The 19,067-nt window shown below is 39.9% G+C and overlaps 1 protein-coding gene across 6 annotated transcripts in view; it reads left to right on the top strand.

Moving 5' to 3' along the window:
* Positions 1–19,067, top strand: part of TENM4 (teneurin transmembrane protein 4) — an 810,928-nt gene that overhangs the window by 622,041 nt on the left and 169,820 nt on the right. For all 6 annotated transcript variants that reach the window (XM_052669278.1, XM_052669305.1, XM_052669320.1 and 3 more), the window contains 2 exons: positions 8,099–8,269; positions 13,021–13,235. In XM_052669278.1, coding sequence (XP_052525238.1) covers positions 8,099–8,269; positions 13,021–13,235 — 386 coding nt within the window. The remainder of the gene's footprint in view (positions 1–8,098; positions 8,270–13,020; positions 13,236–19,067) is intronic.

Raw genomic sequence — 19,067 nt, 5'->3', positions numbered from 1 at the left:
TTAGTGTCTCACGGCTCATAGGTGTGTAATGAAATGTTGTTTGTAAAATTATACTGTCCACAACAGACTAGCCCAGAATTTTAGTAATTGCAGAGCAAGGTAGCAGGCCCTCTGGTAGGGCTGCCTGTCCTCATTTCTCTAATTGAAGTGAGTACCCCAATGGGAAAACTATTATTTTCTAATATTATATGCACAAATTAAAACTCCATTTAGAGGTACAGTGGGACCATCTTATAATTGACTTTGATAGTGAAGAAATATCTCGGTCATATTTATAGTAATATGGTCTCTGCCAGAAAGGGTATCTAGAAGGGAAAATATTATTTTACAGAGAAAGGGCTGAGCATGTGTAACACCAAATTTACTAGAGCTGTGGGGGCTGAAATAAGCTGCTTTAGTTCTGTAAGCTGCCTAGCAGCAGCAAAATGTTGCTGAGATCTATCTTTCAACTTCCTATTCTGCTTTCACAATGGTGAAGGAAATTGCAGATTGTATTTAAGCAGACAGCTCCTTGGTTAAGCCACAACACCTTTATGTCAATTTTTTTTTTCCCCACAGGTTGACACTTTCAAAAATCATCCCAAAAACACCCACAAAAGTATGCTAAGCATTTTAAATGTCAGTTTTCTTCCCTGTAGAAAACGAGAAACGCCCGGAAATCTCCCATAGCACTGGAGAGGCCAGTGATCATCTATTAGTTGTTTGAATGGACAGGCAATCGCTTGAAAGTCTTTGATCCCCAGGGGTAATTAGGGAGACATTGAATAGGAAGTGCTGACTCTTTGCATTGAACAAACATTGAGTTTAACTGCTTCGTTTTATAACACGTCTTTCCAGTCAATTCCTTGAAGGTTTCAAAGAAATGTGATGCTTCAGCTGGAAGCTTTTTTTCCTTCCCTATTAAGAGCAGTTGAGAGCTAAATTAAAATATAAAGTGTTCTCCTAAGAAGGATCTAATACTATTTGGTAGACCATCTGCTTCTGTCTTGGAAATCTTTGATACGGCTCTGCAGCGAGGAGGGGTCAGAGAATCACTGGTGTGTGTCAACTCAAAGCAAGTGCGTGCATTTGCAGCCAGGGTTGAAGACAATTAACACAATGCTTTGCTTTCCCAAGAAGCACTTCCCACTCCGGTGGCAACATTTTAAGAGGTAGGAAGCTCTGGATCATTTGAATTCCTTCTTTGTGCTCTGCCTGGTGGAAGGAGGAAACCCAGGTTAGCTCTGAAAAAACTGCTTCTGGGGCTTGCACTGCTTGAGATCTCTTTGAGTGTGGAAGAATGGCCAAGCAGTACTGGGATGATTAGTGAAAGTATCCCATAGCGCGTGTCTACAAGGAGGTGGCTGTAAAAGCACCTGCCTCTTACTTGAAGACATTCAGGGTGCAAAAAGAAAAAAAAAAGCCACAAAGTTAGAATTATCTCGTTTAGTGTCTGAATCCTTCATCCTTACCCTCCACCCTGGGACAGGCAGATAAGGACACTCTATTGCTCAGCATGAAGAATTTGCAGACTTGCCTAGCAGTGCCTTTACCTACGAAGAAGGCATATAAACCCTTTTTTCCCCTTGAAGCTGGATCACTGAGCAATCAGAAAGGGGACCAGCTGGGGAGCTTACAATAAAGGGCATTACCCTAAATGTCCCTCTTTGTGTCTTTTTGTTTTATTTTTCTAAATGATTGTCCTGTGACAAATAAACCTACAGGCCAGGAAAAGAAGCTGTGGGACCTCCCAGCCGCAAGCTGAGATTTTTCACTTAAACAACATGTATTCAATCTGTCCTTTGGGCTCTGTTTCTTTTAGGCCTATTAATTTTGCATTTCTGGCTGCCCAGCAATTCAGCTGGATTCTCTGTTCCCATACGGCTGCAGACCTGTGCTGGTGTGCAAGTTCACATCCATTTGGGCAGAGCGTGATTTCTGAAGTCAGGCTTTCCATTCCCCAAGTAAGTGCTTTAAGCCATGGAAGGAAGGCTTTTATCCATAGGAAACAATTTCAGATGTCTTCAGTTCTTATGGGGAGCAGTTGGGGGAGTTGGCATGGTTCAGTCTGGAGAAGAGGAGGCTCAGGGGAGACCTTATTGCTGTCTACAACTGCCTGAGAGGAGGCTGTGGCGAGGTGGGGGTTGGCCTCTGCTCACAGGTAACAGCACTGGGACTGACCTTAAGTTTCACCTTAAGGTGCAGCAGAAGACCCTGAAGTTGTGAGTCGTTAGGGTCCAGGATTTACTCCTGCAAACCATGAGAGTTCTTTCTCCTCTGGTTTACTTCTCTGTTCTCCTTAACCGTGCGCGCTTCTTCCATGATTTATTGAAGATTGACAAACCAGTGATTATTTCATGCTGAAAGGCTCCTTTTCATAACACTGAATGTCACAAAAACATGATTAATTCTGCAACAGCCAATTCTCCCACTTCTACAGAAATCATATAATTTCAGTGTAGAGACACACAGTTATTCAGATAATTACAGTCAAGTTTATTCCAGAGACAGGAGTGAAAGCAATACATTTACTTGAGTCAAAATTAGCCCTGAGTAATTCAGTGGTGGAATTCGGGTTAGCTTTCTTTTTTTTTTTTTTCCAATTAGGATAAAAAACAAAACTCAGGTCTCATTGTAGAAAGTGTGTTATTATAAGGCTGATTGTCAAGCCTGAAGGTTAAAGAGGATCGTGTAACCACCACATATCTTATGCCTGATTCCACAGAAAGACAAGAGAGTAAAGAAACAAACCACTTAAAAAGTCTTCTCAACCACTGACTGAGCTCTGGCTGCTTTTGCTGTTCCCTTCCCATCTTTCCTTTGCTCTCTCCTAACCTTCCCTTTTCTTGGTTTCTCTCCTTCTGCATTTTTCTCTCCTCCTTCCTCTTTCTTTCCCATTTTTATTCTCTTTCACCAAGCTCATCCCTCTTACACTGCCTTTTCCCATTTTATGTGCTCCCTTGGCTTCTTTATGCAAAATACACTTCCATCCTTTGAGACCTAGCACTTCAAAAAATGAAGCACTCTCAGTGCTAAGAGAATTGATAAACTTTACAAATTGCAAGCCTGAAAGTCTTTCCATCTTGCCTGGATGCTCTGTGGGCTCACTGTCCATCCAGGCTGTGCACCATGCTTATGCTGCTGCTGACTCACTGCTTGGTTTGTTCTCCATTCTGAGAAACCTGTTTCTCCATTGATTAGCTTCTCTAGGAGCTTCACCCAGGTGAGGAATCAGCCAGCATCAGCACCTTCAGCAGAGAGCTCTGAGGGGGCAGCAGGGAAGGCAGCAGCAGAGCCGCTGTAAGAATGCGTGTAACAACACTATAGAAGCAGCTGGTGGCTTCAGCCGCAGCCTTAATTTCAAACATCATAATTGATTGGTTCGGTTATTTATTACACTTAGCTTGCTGCTTTGAGCAAAGCAACAAGCTAATAAAGGGCTAGCAGCGTGTTTTTCAATTTTTTGCTGACTGGTGTGGTTTCTGGGGGTCTCATATGCTTCAGTAAGCATGTCTTGTCTTTTCTTCCCCCTGTGATCTATCACAATCATCCGCCTCTCTCTGCTTGCTCCTTCGCTCCATCAGCCTGTCCCAAGAGATGTCCATTTTGTTGACCATGTGAATTATTATCTTTGTTTGTCTTTTTTCATCCTAAATGCTATTGCAGTTTCTTTGTTCTCCACTCCGCTGAGTAAGATGTTTTGACCTCAGTGTTCTGCTGTGTCATAAGCAAGTGGCAGTAACAGTGAGATATCCAAAAGCCTGGGTTTCTTGAAGGCAAGTTTCAAAAGGATGTTCCTCTTTATTTGGCTTAACATCGTCAGCTTATGGTCTCCATAAAGAGCTGTGGAATAGGAATAATGCAGTGCAGAAAGAATGTTTTAAAACCTAAAGAATCATGATCCTGAATACCTGGTGAAACCAATATGAACTTTGATTTATTTGGGTGGTTAAATAGCTCCGCTGATGCTAAAGCTGTTTGTAAATCTGCTTTGCTCAAGTGAATCTGAGTGCAGCAAATGAATTGCTGCAACACACTGAAATGCTGAACTCGGCAGGGTAGTCACACCCTGAAAGCACTGTGGGGTTTGCATTCCTTCTTCCTCCTCTCCCCCCCCACCCCCAAGAAGGCAGCCAGAGATGCCTCAGGACGGAGGATAAGGTTGTTTATTCTGCCACAGAACATGCTGTTACCTGATCAGCAAATTTCAGGGCCCTTTTTGCTAGCGCTTCAGTATTGTTTAAAATGTGCAAGTCAAAGATGTGATGTCAAAGCATGAGCATAATGGGCCAGATGTCCCAGATGACTTTACCACAAGTTGCTGGTGCTGAAACGGCCCAGGGAGCACACATGTAGGGTTTCTCCTAAGTATTGTTTCCATTTCAAGGGAAAGCAGACAAAAGAGTTTTATTAACCATGGGAAATGTAACCTAGGTTTCTGCAAAGAGCATGTCGCGAGGCTTCCCAGGCAGTGAAAGCTACATGGTATTTTACAAAAGGGTACACTTTAATGATTGTTAATTGCAGTGTGCTCTTTTTATACATGGGGAGCCTTCGATATCTGCTTATCAGCCGAGCATCACGTTGGGGAGAGGGACATGGGGGCTTTTAGGAAGGCACTTGCTCTTTGGGAGCCACATCTTCTGTCTAACTGAGCAAAGGGAAAAAAAGCCAAAGAGAAAATGTCAGCAATGGGTTCAATTGACCTGGAGACTGAGAATATCAGGAATCTGAAACTATTTTTACAGCTTTACTTTGCTTTTAGAAACATTAACACTTCAAAGTTGTGTTTCTCCTCCATGGTTCCAGGGTTTTTCCCTGATTACGATCTTTCTTGTGTTGTTTTTTTTTTTCCCATACAAAAGAACTTTGCATCAATTTAGCACAGAACAAGGTTGATTTGTGCTCTCCTCGAACCTTTAAACGACTGTGTGCACAACAGTTTTACATGTCCCACTGAGTTTTAGACCCAAATCATCCACTGCTGGTACTGCTAGACATTTTAGCATGAGTATGGCACCCTGAGGGAACAAGAAGACTGAATTTTCCATCAGCTTGCAAACAAATATTGCTGGTATTTGAAAGAAAGCAATGATACGCACTTAGCCAGCTGATTTCCTAGTAGCATACATAGTGTGTTTCCAAAGCAGATGACACTTTTCTTTTGGTTTCAGAAAGGCTTTTGTTGTTATTACTTACCTACAGCAGAAATTGCATGATGTCTGTCCTATGGGTGTGAATATTTATAGGTTTCTATATTGTACTTGGCAGCATTGAATTAGAAATCCTCAACAGGGCACTAGATGCAGACTTGGGATCAATGTTTGCAAGAAGCTTTTTGCTTCAGACAAAATCTATTAACCAGAGACAAAAGTTGTCCTATTAACACGTTCCTGTAGGATAACATAGATGGTTTTATTTGTGTGTAGTAACACACAGAGCATCTATGTTTTGTATAACTTTGTCATGTTTTCTAGGCTGGGACATTGTAAGATGCTTTGCAAACATTTAGGAAGGAGTGATGACAAGGAACCATGATTCACTTACTGAAGAAGATGGATAATTAGGGAAGAGTCATTGCATTTCCAAACTACCAGCTCTGTCCTTTGTCTGAAGCAAAATTTTGTCCTTATTTTGTCCTTTCCTCTTAGGTGTATTTAAATGCTTTTTGCATGTCTGGAAGAAATGCTCATAGATTTCCCACTGCACCCCAAACAATGCTGACTTCTCTGGCTTCATTTTCTTGCAGGAGAGGAGGGCACTTACCCTGTGATAACTAAAGGATAGAGTAATTCAAATGGTCTAGTGAAAAACTGGTTGCTTAATTTATGCCTGAGCCAGTGATGTTTCGTGTAAGCTCGTGCAAGTCTTTGTGGGATGCAGATATTTGGTAGATGGAGTTGGAATTAAGCTCTTAAGGCAAGCAGAGGCATCTGGACTGCTTGCTGTCTAGTATTGCCTGAGTCTGGAGGTGTGAACAGGCCAGGTTTAATTCTGCTTTGACTGCAAATGTCCATGTGGTTAAATATGGGATCTCATGTGTGCTTGGACCACATTCACTCCAGAACAGCATCTGGGTCACTCATCCAGTCCATGGAGAGGTCCAGTGTGGACAGCATCCTTGGGTGGCATCTAGGACTGAATTTGTAGAGAAAGCTCTGAAGGAGGCATGAATGAAACTTCTGTTAGGGCTTATGAACCTGGGAGCACAGATGTAACACACAGCCTCATTCTAATGCCTGAACAAGTGAATTGAGTCAACCCCCGTATTCACCATACTTCTCTTAAATTTTCTTTCCATGAAATAAAAACAACAGATTCCTACCTGATTTTATTTTATGAGGTTAATAGCTGGGAATTCTCCAGGCACCCTGATGAGGACGAAGGCCATATAAGCACAGAGATTCAGTGCAAACATAGCAATGCCAAATGCTTGAAGCAAATGTCTTCCTCCCAGTCTGATTTCCTCTCCTCCCTTGCACAGTGGCCCTGCCAAGTATTCTCCCTTCAGATCCAAATACTGGCCACTCTGCCTGAAGTGTTCTAGTTGGATTACCAGTTGAGTTGATAGCATTCCTTCTTTGTATGTATACTTATACAAGAATGTTTGAGTTGTGACCAGGTCCCTGAGAGACTTTCCTTCCTGCCTGGGAGTTTTAAGCGAATATTTTCTTTCTTAATGATCAAGACTTTGTTAACAATCAGCCCCTGTTTATATGGTAAAATGAGAGTTTTGCTCTCATTGTTTTTGTGATGCTGTATTAGTGCAAAGACAAGTTTACTTGTGTTAGTGATAGATAACCTAATTGAAACTGAAGTGGAAAAAGTCACTGATTTTGCTAAATTGCCTAAACATGTTGTTTTTGGAGAACTTCTCAGATTACTTTTCAATCATCTTGAAAAGACTGTTCCTGATACACAGGTTTAAATAAACTAACCACTTGTCCCTGGCAGCATTTGCCAAGCTCAGATGTATCTTTATGTATAAAATGAGAACGATATGCAATGGAAATACTCTATTTTGTTATGTTTTTTGACTCTTTTTGTTTATGTTAAATGTCTATGATGTTAGTGCCACTGAACAGTTTCATGGAGAAATTATAGTGTAAAATATCAAGGCATTCCCTTAAAAAAGAAATGTCATTCCAAGTGTAGAGAATATCAGATCATTTAGCTGTAGAAAGCCTGAAGCTAAACTGGATTCTGATTGAATATGAAATGTTTATGCTGGGAAAGGAAGAACTGATATGGGAAGCCACACTGTTTTGCTTTATATTTTCAAGGGACAAGTATAAGTTGTGTAGGCATACGATTTTCCATACTCCTCATACATGTGTTTGTTTTTGAAGTATTTTGTCTTGTTCTTTAACTTCACTTGTCTTTATGTAAATCCTTGAAACAGATTTGTGTGTGCACTGGATGACTTTGCATGGCCCAGAAATCTACAGAGAGCAATGTCTTGGTATCACACAAATCTGAACGGCGCTTCTTGTTTTCAAACCTTGAGGATGTATCTTTGATCTGAATAGGAGCAGCTAAAGGGCTAAGGAGTGCTCAATCACAGTCTCTTGCATTCCTAGTACTGAGCACTAAAGAATGTGTGCAAGATTGGTCTAAAATTGCTTGTTTTCAGTTGGTCTTTTTCAGGAAAAACTGTCAGAGATATCTGTAAGAATGTGTTGAATTGATGGGTCCAAGAAAAAGCAATGAACATATATAATATGCCTCAAATACAGCAAAGCAAACTAATGAGTCATTTCCTAGGATTTACTGTTATGATGACAAGTAATACTCCTTGTATCTTTGTGTGTACTGCATCATCACCAAGCCTTGGGAGTTTTCTGAAACATGGCACCTGATCATTCCCTCACATAGGCCAAAGTTTGGGAGTGGTTCTGCTGGAATGGTAGAGTTGCTCCAAAAATGGCTTAGGTGGGAGGAAGGACCCATGAAGTTGGTGTGGCAGAATCTGTAGGAGCTGTCTAACCCCCTGAATCCCGTTTTTGTCCTAAAACAATGACCACTAACAAGGTGGTGGCGTGAAGGTTTAGAAAGTGCCCCTGTAGTTCTGCAACTCTCACAGACAGAAAAAGATGACTTTTCTCATTGCTCACCACAGCCATGCACCTGTTTGGCCTAAACTGGCACCTGCAGCCGATGGAAGGGCAGATGTATGAAATCACGGAAGACACAGCCAGCAGTTGGCCAGTGCCAACGGACGTCTCCTTATATCCTTCGGGGGGCACAGGGTTAGAGTTACCTGACAGGAAAGGCAAAGGAACCAGTGAAGGTATGGTTGGTGTGTGTCCATGTTGTCAGTCCTCTGTCTGCCTCTGAACTCCAGCCATCCAATCTCATGTTCCATTACCTTCAATACTGCCATTATCAGGTGCTTTTTCCAGTCTTTCACGTCTAGAGCTGGTAGTCCGTCCTGTTTCCGTGTGTTTCTAAGTTTCATGCCTTTCTGATACTCACTCATGTGATAAAAGTGTGTACAATCCTCATCACGCTTCCAAGGTGCTCTCAAGTGGAACTATCTGTACTTATCTCACTGAGTACAGAAGTCCATTGTGAAAACTTGTCTCAAATGGCTATTTCCAAGGGGAAAAAAAGACTTGAAAATTAGATTCCTTGAGCATTTAATGAACAAAAATACTTGGTTTTGCCTTTTCATTGCCGCTATGTACCAAATGTTTTGAGGACCAAAGAATATAAGTGGAATCAGGTAGATTGCACAGTGAGTGTTGATATTCCATGGTTGGACACCTCTTTACAAAGATGTCCAGGTAAAAGATCTGTTCTCCTCAGAGCATCATCACGGTGTCAGCTTGCAATTTTAACTGAAACTAGAAGAAACTAATGGTTTATCACTTCAGCAGTGCATTATCCAGCAGCCTTAGATCTTACTATGGTCTATATAGGGGGAGCGCAGCTGAAAGTACCCATAAGGTCTGCAAAGGACACGTTTTTTATCCCTCCCAAGACTTAATAGGACAAATGAGGAGTTCAGAGTTTCAGAAAGCTGCTTTGTGATTCAGATTTCCAGAAAGCTGTTTTGTGTGTCAAACTTCTTCATGCACGTCCAACAGATTCCAGCAAAATTGCAGTCATTGGCTATTCTTGGTGTTTAGTTGGAAGGTGAGGGTTTGTGGGTAAGAGAAAGAAGTATGCTCCAGCATACTCAGTTGTTCCGGCAACTCAATGAATTCAAAAGTTTCCAGAGTTCCCTGGAATTTGGCAGGGAGCCTCTGTTTGTCTATTTAATTCAAATTAATTATAGGGTGTTGGGTTTTTTTATTGTTCTGTAAAAGCTATCTGCCTTTATCAGTCCAAATAAAGGCCATGATTATGTGTGTTCCTTACAAGTGTATTTACTCACAACCGATGGCTGACGACAATGTTCCACAAGGAAAAATCAACTCAGCAAGATATTATCAGCCAACCTTACCAGACAGTACAGCAATCTGCAGATATCATATGTTGCATTCAAAAATACTTCATGGCAGATCCTTTTTCTCCTTGCCACATGTTTCACTTTTGAAATTTGATTTGTTTATTTCCTTTTAAAAGCCAAAATGAAAATAAATTGAAGTATGATAAACTACTGGCCTAATCAAAGTCTTCCACTTGATTTCTTTTTCAGCCATGCTTAGTGATGTCAGCAAATTTTTGAGTGTTGCCAAATACCTCTGCTGAAAGAGAAATCTGGAAAATGCTCTATGAATGCTATTGGAAGACTCCTCCATTGGAAGAGTCAGTGTTGAAGAGTCAGTCATACAGATGTTTAGGAAGCCATTGGCTTAGAGGAGGGAGTCCTCTCCTAACTGAATAAACACATCAGGACAAGATCTCTTTTTTGCAGGACTAATCACATCCAGCCTTAACACAGCTCTTTCCCCATCAAGTTACTACGCAACTAATTCTGGACTAGCAGTGCAGCATGGCTGCAATTCTAATTCAGAATGTATGTGATTGAAATTTACTTACAAAATGGATTAAAATGTATTTGAAAGTTCTCTTGATCACACTGAAATAGCTTGGAACAGTCAGTCTTACAGCTGATCTGAATGAATCATTACCAATGTCTTGCCAATTCTCATCCATGGCTGTGCTCCAGCACAGCCTTTATGGGCGTTTAAGCCCATCCCTGTTTAGCAAAGCACTTAATCACATGCTTACATTTAAGCGCGTAATTAACTGTGATTGAAGTCAGAGGAGTATGAAGTGTGTTCTTAAGTGTTTTGATGAGTCAGGGTACCTCGCTATCAAAAATACCAGCAGATTCAGCAGGGGCCGAAATGAAATGGCTCATTTTGATAACCAAATAAATTAGGAGTAGTTGCTACGGCAACTAAAAAGTTCAAGGTAATGCATGGAAAGAGCAAAGTAATTGACAGCCCAATTAAGAATTCAGACCTGAAGTTAATTTTAAGCAGTCAAATACTCTGATTAAAACTTAATTTCTGATTAGAAGCTGAAATTGCTTTCTTATTGTACTTTCTTTATGAAGAATCCAATCCGTAGGGCCTAATCCCACTGTAGGCTGAGGCTGGCAAGACAAGGGTTGACTTGAGCCTTGTGAAGAGAGTTGTGGGGAAATCTGAACCCATGGAGCAAGACATGGCAGCGTGGTGCCCATCACACTTCAGACATACTGCTGTCCTCCAACAGGAGACATAAGCTTTGCAATTGTGTGTGCAAACAATTATTTCCATGAATTTATCTTTCAATCACAGAAACAGTTTTCTTGCTTGTACAGAAAGCAAGTGTTGCAGAATACACACTGTGCTAATTTTCTCCAGGCTCTCTCTGGCACGTCAACATCTAATGCATTAAATTCTCACCTGTCTGGATTCACTCTGTTGCGCCATCTTTATTAATGAACAGTCAGAGCACACATCAAATACTGTAGATTTTCACCTGAATTTCTATGAATCTATAAAGCATGTCAGTGGTAATCAGCAAAAAATATCTACCATTTTGAAAACCAACATGTGATGTCTTTAGCTGCTTTTTAATAGAACTGAAATGAGAAACTTTGCACGAAGACATGGGGACCATTTGCTTGAATCCTAACTGGGGAAGAAGTAATTTTTAGTACAGCAAATAAATAATTGCAGTCCAGTTCATTAAGTAATCCCCTTCACAATCAAACTGGTTGATGTTCATTGTGCAGTTGTACATTACCAGCACAAACGAGTCTGTGAGAATGGCCATCTACCTAAGCTGCTTCTGATTGTTAATATGCACCTTGATTAGAAAAGGATAGAAAGTCAACAGATTCCCACCTTGTTTTTATTTGAATGTGATGAACAACGATAAATGAGAATTTAATAAAATAACCAGTAGCTTTTTTCTATGAAAGAACGTACACCCTTTGCTTTGTAGAGTATGCTGCTGTGCAGAAAACTGTATGCATGAGATAGCACAGAAATGAAAAATGCCATCAGTTCACACTCCAACAATGTATTTAAGCAGTTGCTGACTTTAGCGCAATAACCAAGGATTAGACTTATTTGGACAAAAAGTTCTGGTAAAAAACAAAATATCTCCTTTCTACAAAGAGATGTCTTCAGATGCTTCTTTTGTTAACTGTCAATATAAAGATAATTTAGATATGGATTTTAGAGACAGCTAGCAGTTTGCCTCTGTCTCTCCCATTGAGCTTATAGTGGGATGGTATACAGAGAAGTTTGATGTTTAAAGGAACTATTATGATTTGAAACAATACAAGGAGGGGTTGTTCTATGTTTTCAATGTGGCAGTAAGTTCTAAGACTATTTCATTTGAATTTATGATGGATAGAAGAAGACATTTTTATTTCATATTTTTTGTTTCCCCCAAATTCTCTCAATGATTTTTCTACAAAATAATATACAATCCTGAAAAGTCTTGTTCTCGTTTTGTTGGAATTGCTTGATCTGTGAAACACAGAGTAGCGAGCTGTAATGGCAGCACAGTGAGATAACCAGTTGATTTGGATTTATAAAATTAATGATTAGTCCCTGACAGTGCTCTCCTCACCAAAGCCAAAATCTTTCTTTAAGTGCCCTTATATAGAGGTTTTTTGCTAAGCAATTGCCTTCATCTTGTTTCTGTGAAGCTATATGGCCACTCTGTATACAAAATAGCCAACAGACAGTGCTCTGGGATTTTATTTTGCACATTGCCCCCATTCCTGGGCTTTCTTTGAGCTGAAATATTTTCAAAGCAGCCACCAAATTTGAGAACTGTGAGTGCATAGGTGTCTAATCTGGAGTTTCTCAGCTGTTTCCAGGGATGCTGAGCTCCGTGCTGTCTCCCTCACTTTACAACACATGCTGATTGCCATCCCAGGCTCTCTAACTTGGTAGGTGCTTTGAGAAGCAGCTGCCTCCATTTGCTCAGCTGCTAAAGGAAGTTGGATAACCATAACACACTTTGCAGATTGAAATCTAACTAAAACCTCTCAGGTTTCATAGTCGATATTACTCTAGTGCAGGGCATGATTTCCTTCATCTGTTTTCTCAGTCCTTTTTTTTTGGACAGTTTAACAAATTTAAAATATTGTTACCAGTGTCAAACGTGAATTTAATAAAGAAATATTTTTCTTTCCCCATTTAGACATCATTCATATTGCTCTGCTCCACATTGCCATTCTATTCTGTGACATATGTCTACTTCACTATTTCTTCACTTCTCTCTGCTAATGTAATGATGATTTCTCCATCAGTGAACTTACAGTCATTTATGTTATAATGTAAAATGATTTATTTTTATGTAATGTAATTAGAACAAGCTCTGATGTTAATATTTGAACCACAGGCCATTTTTCTGCAGTTTACTCTTCCCGTTTTCATGTTTTCAAACAAAACAGTTACCGAAGCCAAGAATAACCCTGCCAGTTCTCCTCTCATAATGAAAAGGATTGGCAACAAACAGTACTCCGAAGACCTCAGGACACTAATAGTCTGTTTCTCAAGATCAATGTCAGAGATAGCAGTATGATTGGATTACTTCTAGGATCTAAGGCTAATCCAAGATTTTCCTGTATTTTGGCAGGAAAGCCCAGTAGTTTCTTTCCAGACGACAGTTTTATAGACTCTGGAGAAATTGATGTTGGCAGACGAGCCACACAGAAGATCCCTCCTGGTATCTTTTGGAGATCTCAGGTGTTCATCGACCACCCAGTGCATCTGAAATTCAATGTGTCTTTAGGAAAGGCTGCTCTGGTTGGCATCTATGGCAGAAAAGGCCTTCCACCATCACATACACAGGTAATGGGACCTCATTTCAATCAAGCAACGTTTGTCTTAGAATTTATGTTTTCATGGTGTTTTTATTTCAGCTGTTTCTCTCCAGGATTTGCTGCATGCTTGCATGATATAAAAATCTGGTCAGATATCCAGAGAAAGATAATCAAATGACACTTGCAAGGTATTTACATACATCAGTCTGATGTGCCAGAGCAGTTGACACCAGTTTGGGGAAAAAGCTGAGGGTATCAGCTGCTTGAGGGTCCTGCTGAGGGTCCTAGCAGCATGAGTCGCTACCCTCTTCATCCATGGGAAAGAACCATCTTTTGTCCCCATATTCCATGCCACGTGCCCCTCTTTCAGCCTCTCTCCTCTCATGATTACAGCTGCAGAACCCCAGTCTTTCACCCCATGGGAGTAAGATCTCCCTTCCTTGTCCATGCTGAAATGCCTTGAGCCAGCTCTTCACATTATGTGTGCTGGCTGTCAGATTATACTGAGGTTGGCCAGAGCACAGTAACTGGTGTATAACAAACAGAATCGAGTTTTTGCAGGATGCCACAGGCGTATTTAAGCAGGAATCAAGATACAGATACTATTCTGTAGGATTTTTAGTGTTTTTAGTAGCTTTTCTTAACACACTGAGACAGAAAATGTGTCAAGAAATCACTTTCTAGAAAATGCTCTGAAGAACCATCCCCTTAAATAAAGATTTTGTCAATTAGTTTCTCTGGTTTCCATCTCAGCTTTTAAGCTGTTCTTAACCAGATTGATTAATGCATTAGGACATGACTCTATTAGGCAGTGCAAAAAATCATATTCCCACTTGCATCAGCAGGTTATCAAAGTATTACCAGCTTTATAGTAATTTTGTAACTTACCCTTGCCATCCATTTTAAACTGGAAGTCCAGCAACCAACATCATTATTAAAGATTTATAGAAATACCCTTTATTTTCTTTTTGAGCAAACAAAGATTTTTACTGCAACTATTCTGGGTAATATGGTATTTTCTACTTATTAACACACCTGCAACTTATTTATGTCAAAAAGGTGTCATAAATCCATGCTTCCTCTGCCTGCCTTTCTGCAGAATTAAAATATTTCAATAGGATCAGCAGGTCATAAATTCAGTGACACAACAGTGCCGTTACTGCCCATTTTTGATCAGTCTCTCTTTAGGGAGAGGTTCAGACATTTAGAAGTTAAATATTCTATATTATTTAAATTAAAAAGTCATGGTCACAACAATAGCAGTTGTAGAGTGGAACTCTGTGTTAGCTCTGATTTTCCTTGTTTATAATGATTATTAATATCTACTGTCGAACAGGACTTGCTACATGAATGGTTTCAATTGTTTAAATAGCAATTGTGAAATGCAACACCTAAATCTCAACTAAAGAGTGCTGAACTAAAAGCAAAACTGCCTAAATTCAGCAGGACTCTCCACCCAACCATATTTGACATGATTAAGAAGCCCACACCAACTGCACCATCTCCGCATTGCGTTCTGCAGTCTCGTTTTGGTTGGGATCTTGAGAATGATTTGTCAGTGTTGGGACCTTTCCCATTTGAAACAGTGCAGCTGTGTATCAGTTGAATCCTCAGCTGAAAATGAGACATAAAATGTGGGATGTAGCACGTGTTGGTCATACTACATGCTGGGGGAGGCAGTGCATTTCTACAGAGATCTTGTAAGTGCTGCTTTTGAATAGGCACAAATCAAGTGCTGCCAAGTATACAAATACCACTACTAATAACAATTGGCATCTGGACCAAAACATCATCAAAAGTTACCAAATAGACTTTTTTATTCCAACAATAAGAGTCATGGTGCAGTATTAGAAACAGGTCCCCAGACCCTGAAGAAATAACTTAAGGAAACTGCAGATATTAAAACAATATTGATATATCAGTAGTTAATATTTAATTTAGTTTTGAAATGGCCCTTTTCCCTAAATTTATAATTTTAAAAAATCTGCTGTGATTAAAACGTTGCTCTCCTTCTGTACATTTTTATATGAAGTTTAAATCTTAGCATTTAATCTCACCATAACTTATTTGCCTTAGGAGTTATAAAACAGCTAACTTGTTTTCTGTATTGAAACTGTAGACTGGTTTTTCATAGTTAATACGTATTACACAAATCTCATCTTTTCTTTTGCATAATCCAGAGTATCTGCTGCACCCCATAAAACTAACCAGTCAGTTTTAGATTTCCAAATTTTATCAGGAATTTCATAAACAGGACTTCAGCAATATGTGTGCTTAAAGCACTGATAATCTCCTCTTTGGAAGAATGTAATAAAGGGTTGGCAGTAGTAAAATTTGAACTGGCAAGCAGCTTTTCTTCCAAACTAGATAAGCAGATATTTCTTCTGTTTAAATAATCCGTCTTCCATCTTCTGTAACATGCACCTCTACATAATCCATTTTTTTTTAGGGTCTTTGAGTTGGTGCCTTTGCACGTATTCCTGTATTTGGCAAAATATTTAAAGTCTTTTTTCTTTTTTCATGTTAAAACATGAAACTTTTCCAGATTTTTAGGCTGCATATAAGGAAAAAGTGTTTTACAGTAAGGATGGTGAGGCACCGGCACAGATTGCACAGAGAGGTGGTGGTGCCCCGTCCCTGAGGACACCCAAGCTCAGGCTGGATGGGCTCTGAGCACTGATGGAGCTGTGGGTGTCCCTGTTCAGTGCAGGGGAGCTGGACCAGATGGCCTTTAAGGATCCTGTTCAGTGCAGGGGAGCTGGATCAGATGGCCTTCCAACTCAGATGATTCTGTGTTTGTATGATTCTCTTTGGCAAACTGTCTGTCTCTGACCATCCATCCTCTCCTGGTGGTTGCCAGCAACCATGGACACTTACAAGTAGTAAGAAAATTCAAGCTCCAGATTTTTGTAGTCTTAAAAACAGAGCCTGTAGAAGGCAAAAATTTAGGCATTTTTTCTAATTCTTCTCAACAAATGGTAATAAAAGTTAAACAGTTTTCTTGTGGTCTGTTAATTTTCCCAAATCAAATTGGTTTTGAAACTCGTTTCAACCCAGGCCAATTTTTAAATAGTAAATTTTAGGGATTGGCTATCATTGTTTGTGGGATACATTTTTTGATTTATACAGTCTGAATTGATTAAAATGGCATTTTATCTACAATTTTCTTGCTTTCAATAACTCCAGTTGTGTATTAAAAATATCTGAATTTATTAAAACATAATAAAGCATAATCCACTTGTGATATTTACAGCCAGTAACGTAGTAACTTTGCAAAGTCATCAACATCCAAAGCACCATCTTACGAATATGAATAGAATTAAATTTACTTTTGGCAGGGAGCCCCAGGTAAGCATAACCCAGGTTGGGCTGTAACAACAGCAGCTTACTGCGGCTGGATGCCTGCAAGTTGTTTTCATCTCAAGCAAGAAATAAATGCTGTAGGGCACAATATACTGGATGTTACTGGGATTTCAACTTCAGGATGAGGCAAACTACACTCTAGAAGCGTCTCGAATTTCTTTGACTGCTGAATTAGTTCTAGAAAACTAATTCAAACTACCACGGAGATACCAACACTTTGTGATGAACTCTACCTGCTATATCTGCAGTTACCTGTTCCTTTAGTCTGCTTTTAGAAATCTGATCCATCTGCCTAACAACTCTTGTTTCTGACAAAGCTAACTTCACGGACAGCCAAAAGGAATGCCCTTCACTTGCTTTCTCAAAAAGTACTGCAGCATCAAATCCGAATGATCCACCTGCTGAAATAAAGAAAACATAAATTAAAGTGAGGTCTTGTTTATTTCAAGGAAATAAGTAATTAAAATGTAGAAATGAGAAATACCCTCGTGACAAATTCTGTCTTTTGATCTTCAAGATAGATCATGTATAGTTTTTGCCTCACAAAAGTGATGGAAATAACTTAGAGATAACTGCAGAAGAGAGAAAACCTCAACAAGTCCTTATCTTGGTGGCATTTGAAGACCATATCAGACAACCTAATAATACACCACATGTTTAAAGTCAACAAGGATAAGGAGTCTAAATGTTGTTGATGGGTTCAGCCAAAGCGTGCAGACATTTAGTACAGCAATATTTACTGGTCTAAAAACAGGTGGTTTTGTTTTCCTTGCACCTGCCAAAATCTACATGTTTATCTGATTGAGCAATTGAGAGAGGTGAAGGCAAGAGGAGCTGAGGAACAGGAAAGTCTGTGCCCTGACTCACAAAATGCTCTATTCACCTACCACAAGAGAAGACAGATTAGATAATGCTCACCTAATAACTGTGATGTCTGCTAGGATTGTACCCGACTTGTCCCATTCATATATCATCAGACAAAATACAATTATTGCAGAAAGTCAGTGCAGTGTTACTTAAATGGCGAACAAAAGGTAGTTATAATCCTAATAGCGAAATGGAAGTGATTGTTCACCTGAAGTTACCTTGGGGAAAAAAAAAAGTTCTTTTGAGGAAAATTTCTGAAAGCTATCCAGTAAATGGGACTTTTTTTTTTACATTACTTCATCTGTTTTTCATCTTTTATGGTCTTTTAACCACCTTGGATATTGAGTTAAGGAAAAAAGCATCGCTCACTAAGAAAAATACTTCTGCAAAATGCATGCCACAATTTACTTATAAAATCTTTCCCTGACTTACATTCATATTTCTCTCGATAACCAAAAGCAGTTCTGGCAAACTATCCATTTGGGCTAGGTAATTTATTTCTGTCTTATTAACCAAGGCACAAAGAAAATAGAATGGAGAATCATAGGATGTTTACGGTTAGAAGGGACCTTTTGAAGATCATCTAGTTCCAGCCCCCTGCTAGATGCAGGGACGTCTCCCTGTAGACCATGTTGCTCGCAGCCTCATCCAACCTGGCTTCAAACCCCTCCACAGTGGGGCATCCACAACCTCTCTGGGCAACCTGTGCCAGTGTCTCACCACCCCTACAATAAAGAATGTCTTCCTCATATCTAGTCAAAATCTACCCTCTTCCAGTTTAAAGGCATTTCCCCTCATCCTACATTTCCCTCATCCTACATGCCCTTATAACAAATAAGCTTCTGAGTAGTTTCTCATCATTTGTCCTGTGCAGTTTGGCTGCATCCCTAGACTTCAGTTTTAGAATCGTAGAATCATTAAGGTTGGAAAAGACCTCTCAAATCATCAAGTCCAGCCCCACCCATCTCACCATGCCTACTGACCACATCCCTCAGTGCCACATCTGCATGATTCTTGAACACTTCCAGGGATGGTGACTTCACTACTTCCCTGGGCATCCTACGCCAGTGCATTACTGTTCTTTCCCTCCCTGTGTCTCTATAGATGGAGCATGTCACAGAATGGCCATGGTTGGAAGGGACCTCAAGGATCATGAATCCCCAACCTTCAGTCATGAATCTCCAACCCCCCATGTTCCTAGGGTCATTGTGCCCAAATCACATTCTAAATAAAGATTGTTTCTTCTTGTGCCTAATTACTGGAAATTACATTCATGTCCTCACACTTTATGTATTACATACATGGTTTCATGGTTTAGTGGTCCATGGTTTTACATGGACATGGTTTAGTGAGCAAATACTGGTAGATGGACAGTTTTATTGGGAGATCTTGGGGGTCTTTTCCAGTCTTGGTGATTCTATGATTCTGTGATTCTATGCTTCTATTTCCAAAATACTTGTTTGCCAGGTAATCTAGGAACATTACTCAGCTTGAATAGACACTAACAGAAAAAAAACTGCTTATGATATGTCTGAATATGTACATTTCTAATATTTAATGCAAAATATATCTGTCTCTTTCCTGAAACAGCTTGAGAAAGCCTGCAGTGCACACAGACATCTCTCTTTGT

Source organism: Tympanuchus pallidicinctus, unplaced genomic scaffold, assembly GCF_026119805.1.
Source record: "Tympanuchus pallidicinctus isolate F22 unplaced genomic scaffold, pur_lepc_1.0 scaffold11, whole genome shotgun sequence".
In the NCBI taxonomy this organism is placed as follows: domain Eukaryota; kingdom Metazoa; phylum Chordata; class Aves; order Galliformes; family Phasianidae; genus Tympanuchus; species Tympanuchus pallidicinctus.
Note: the sequence above shows the minus strand (reverse complement) of the source record. Positions and strands in the feature narration are given on the sequence as shown.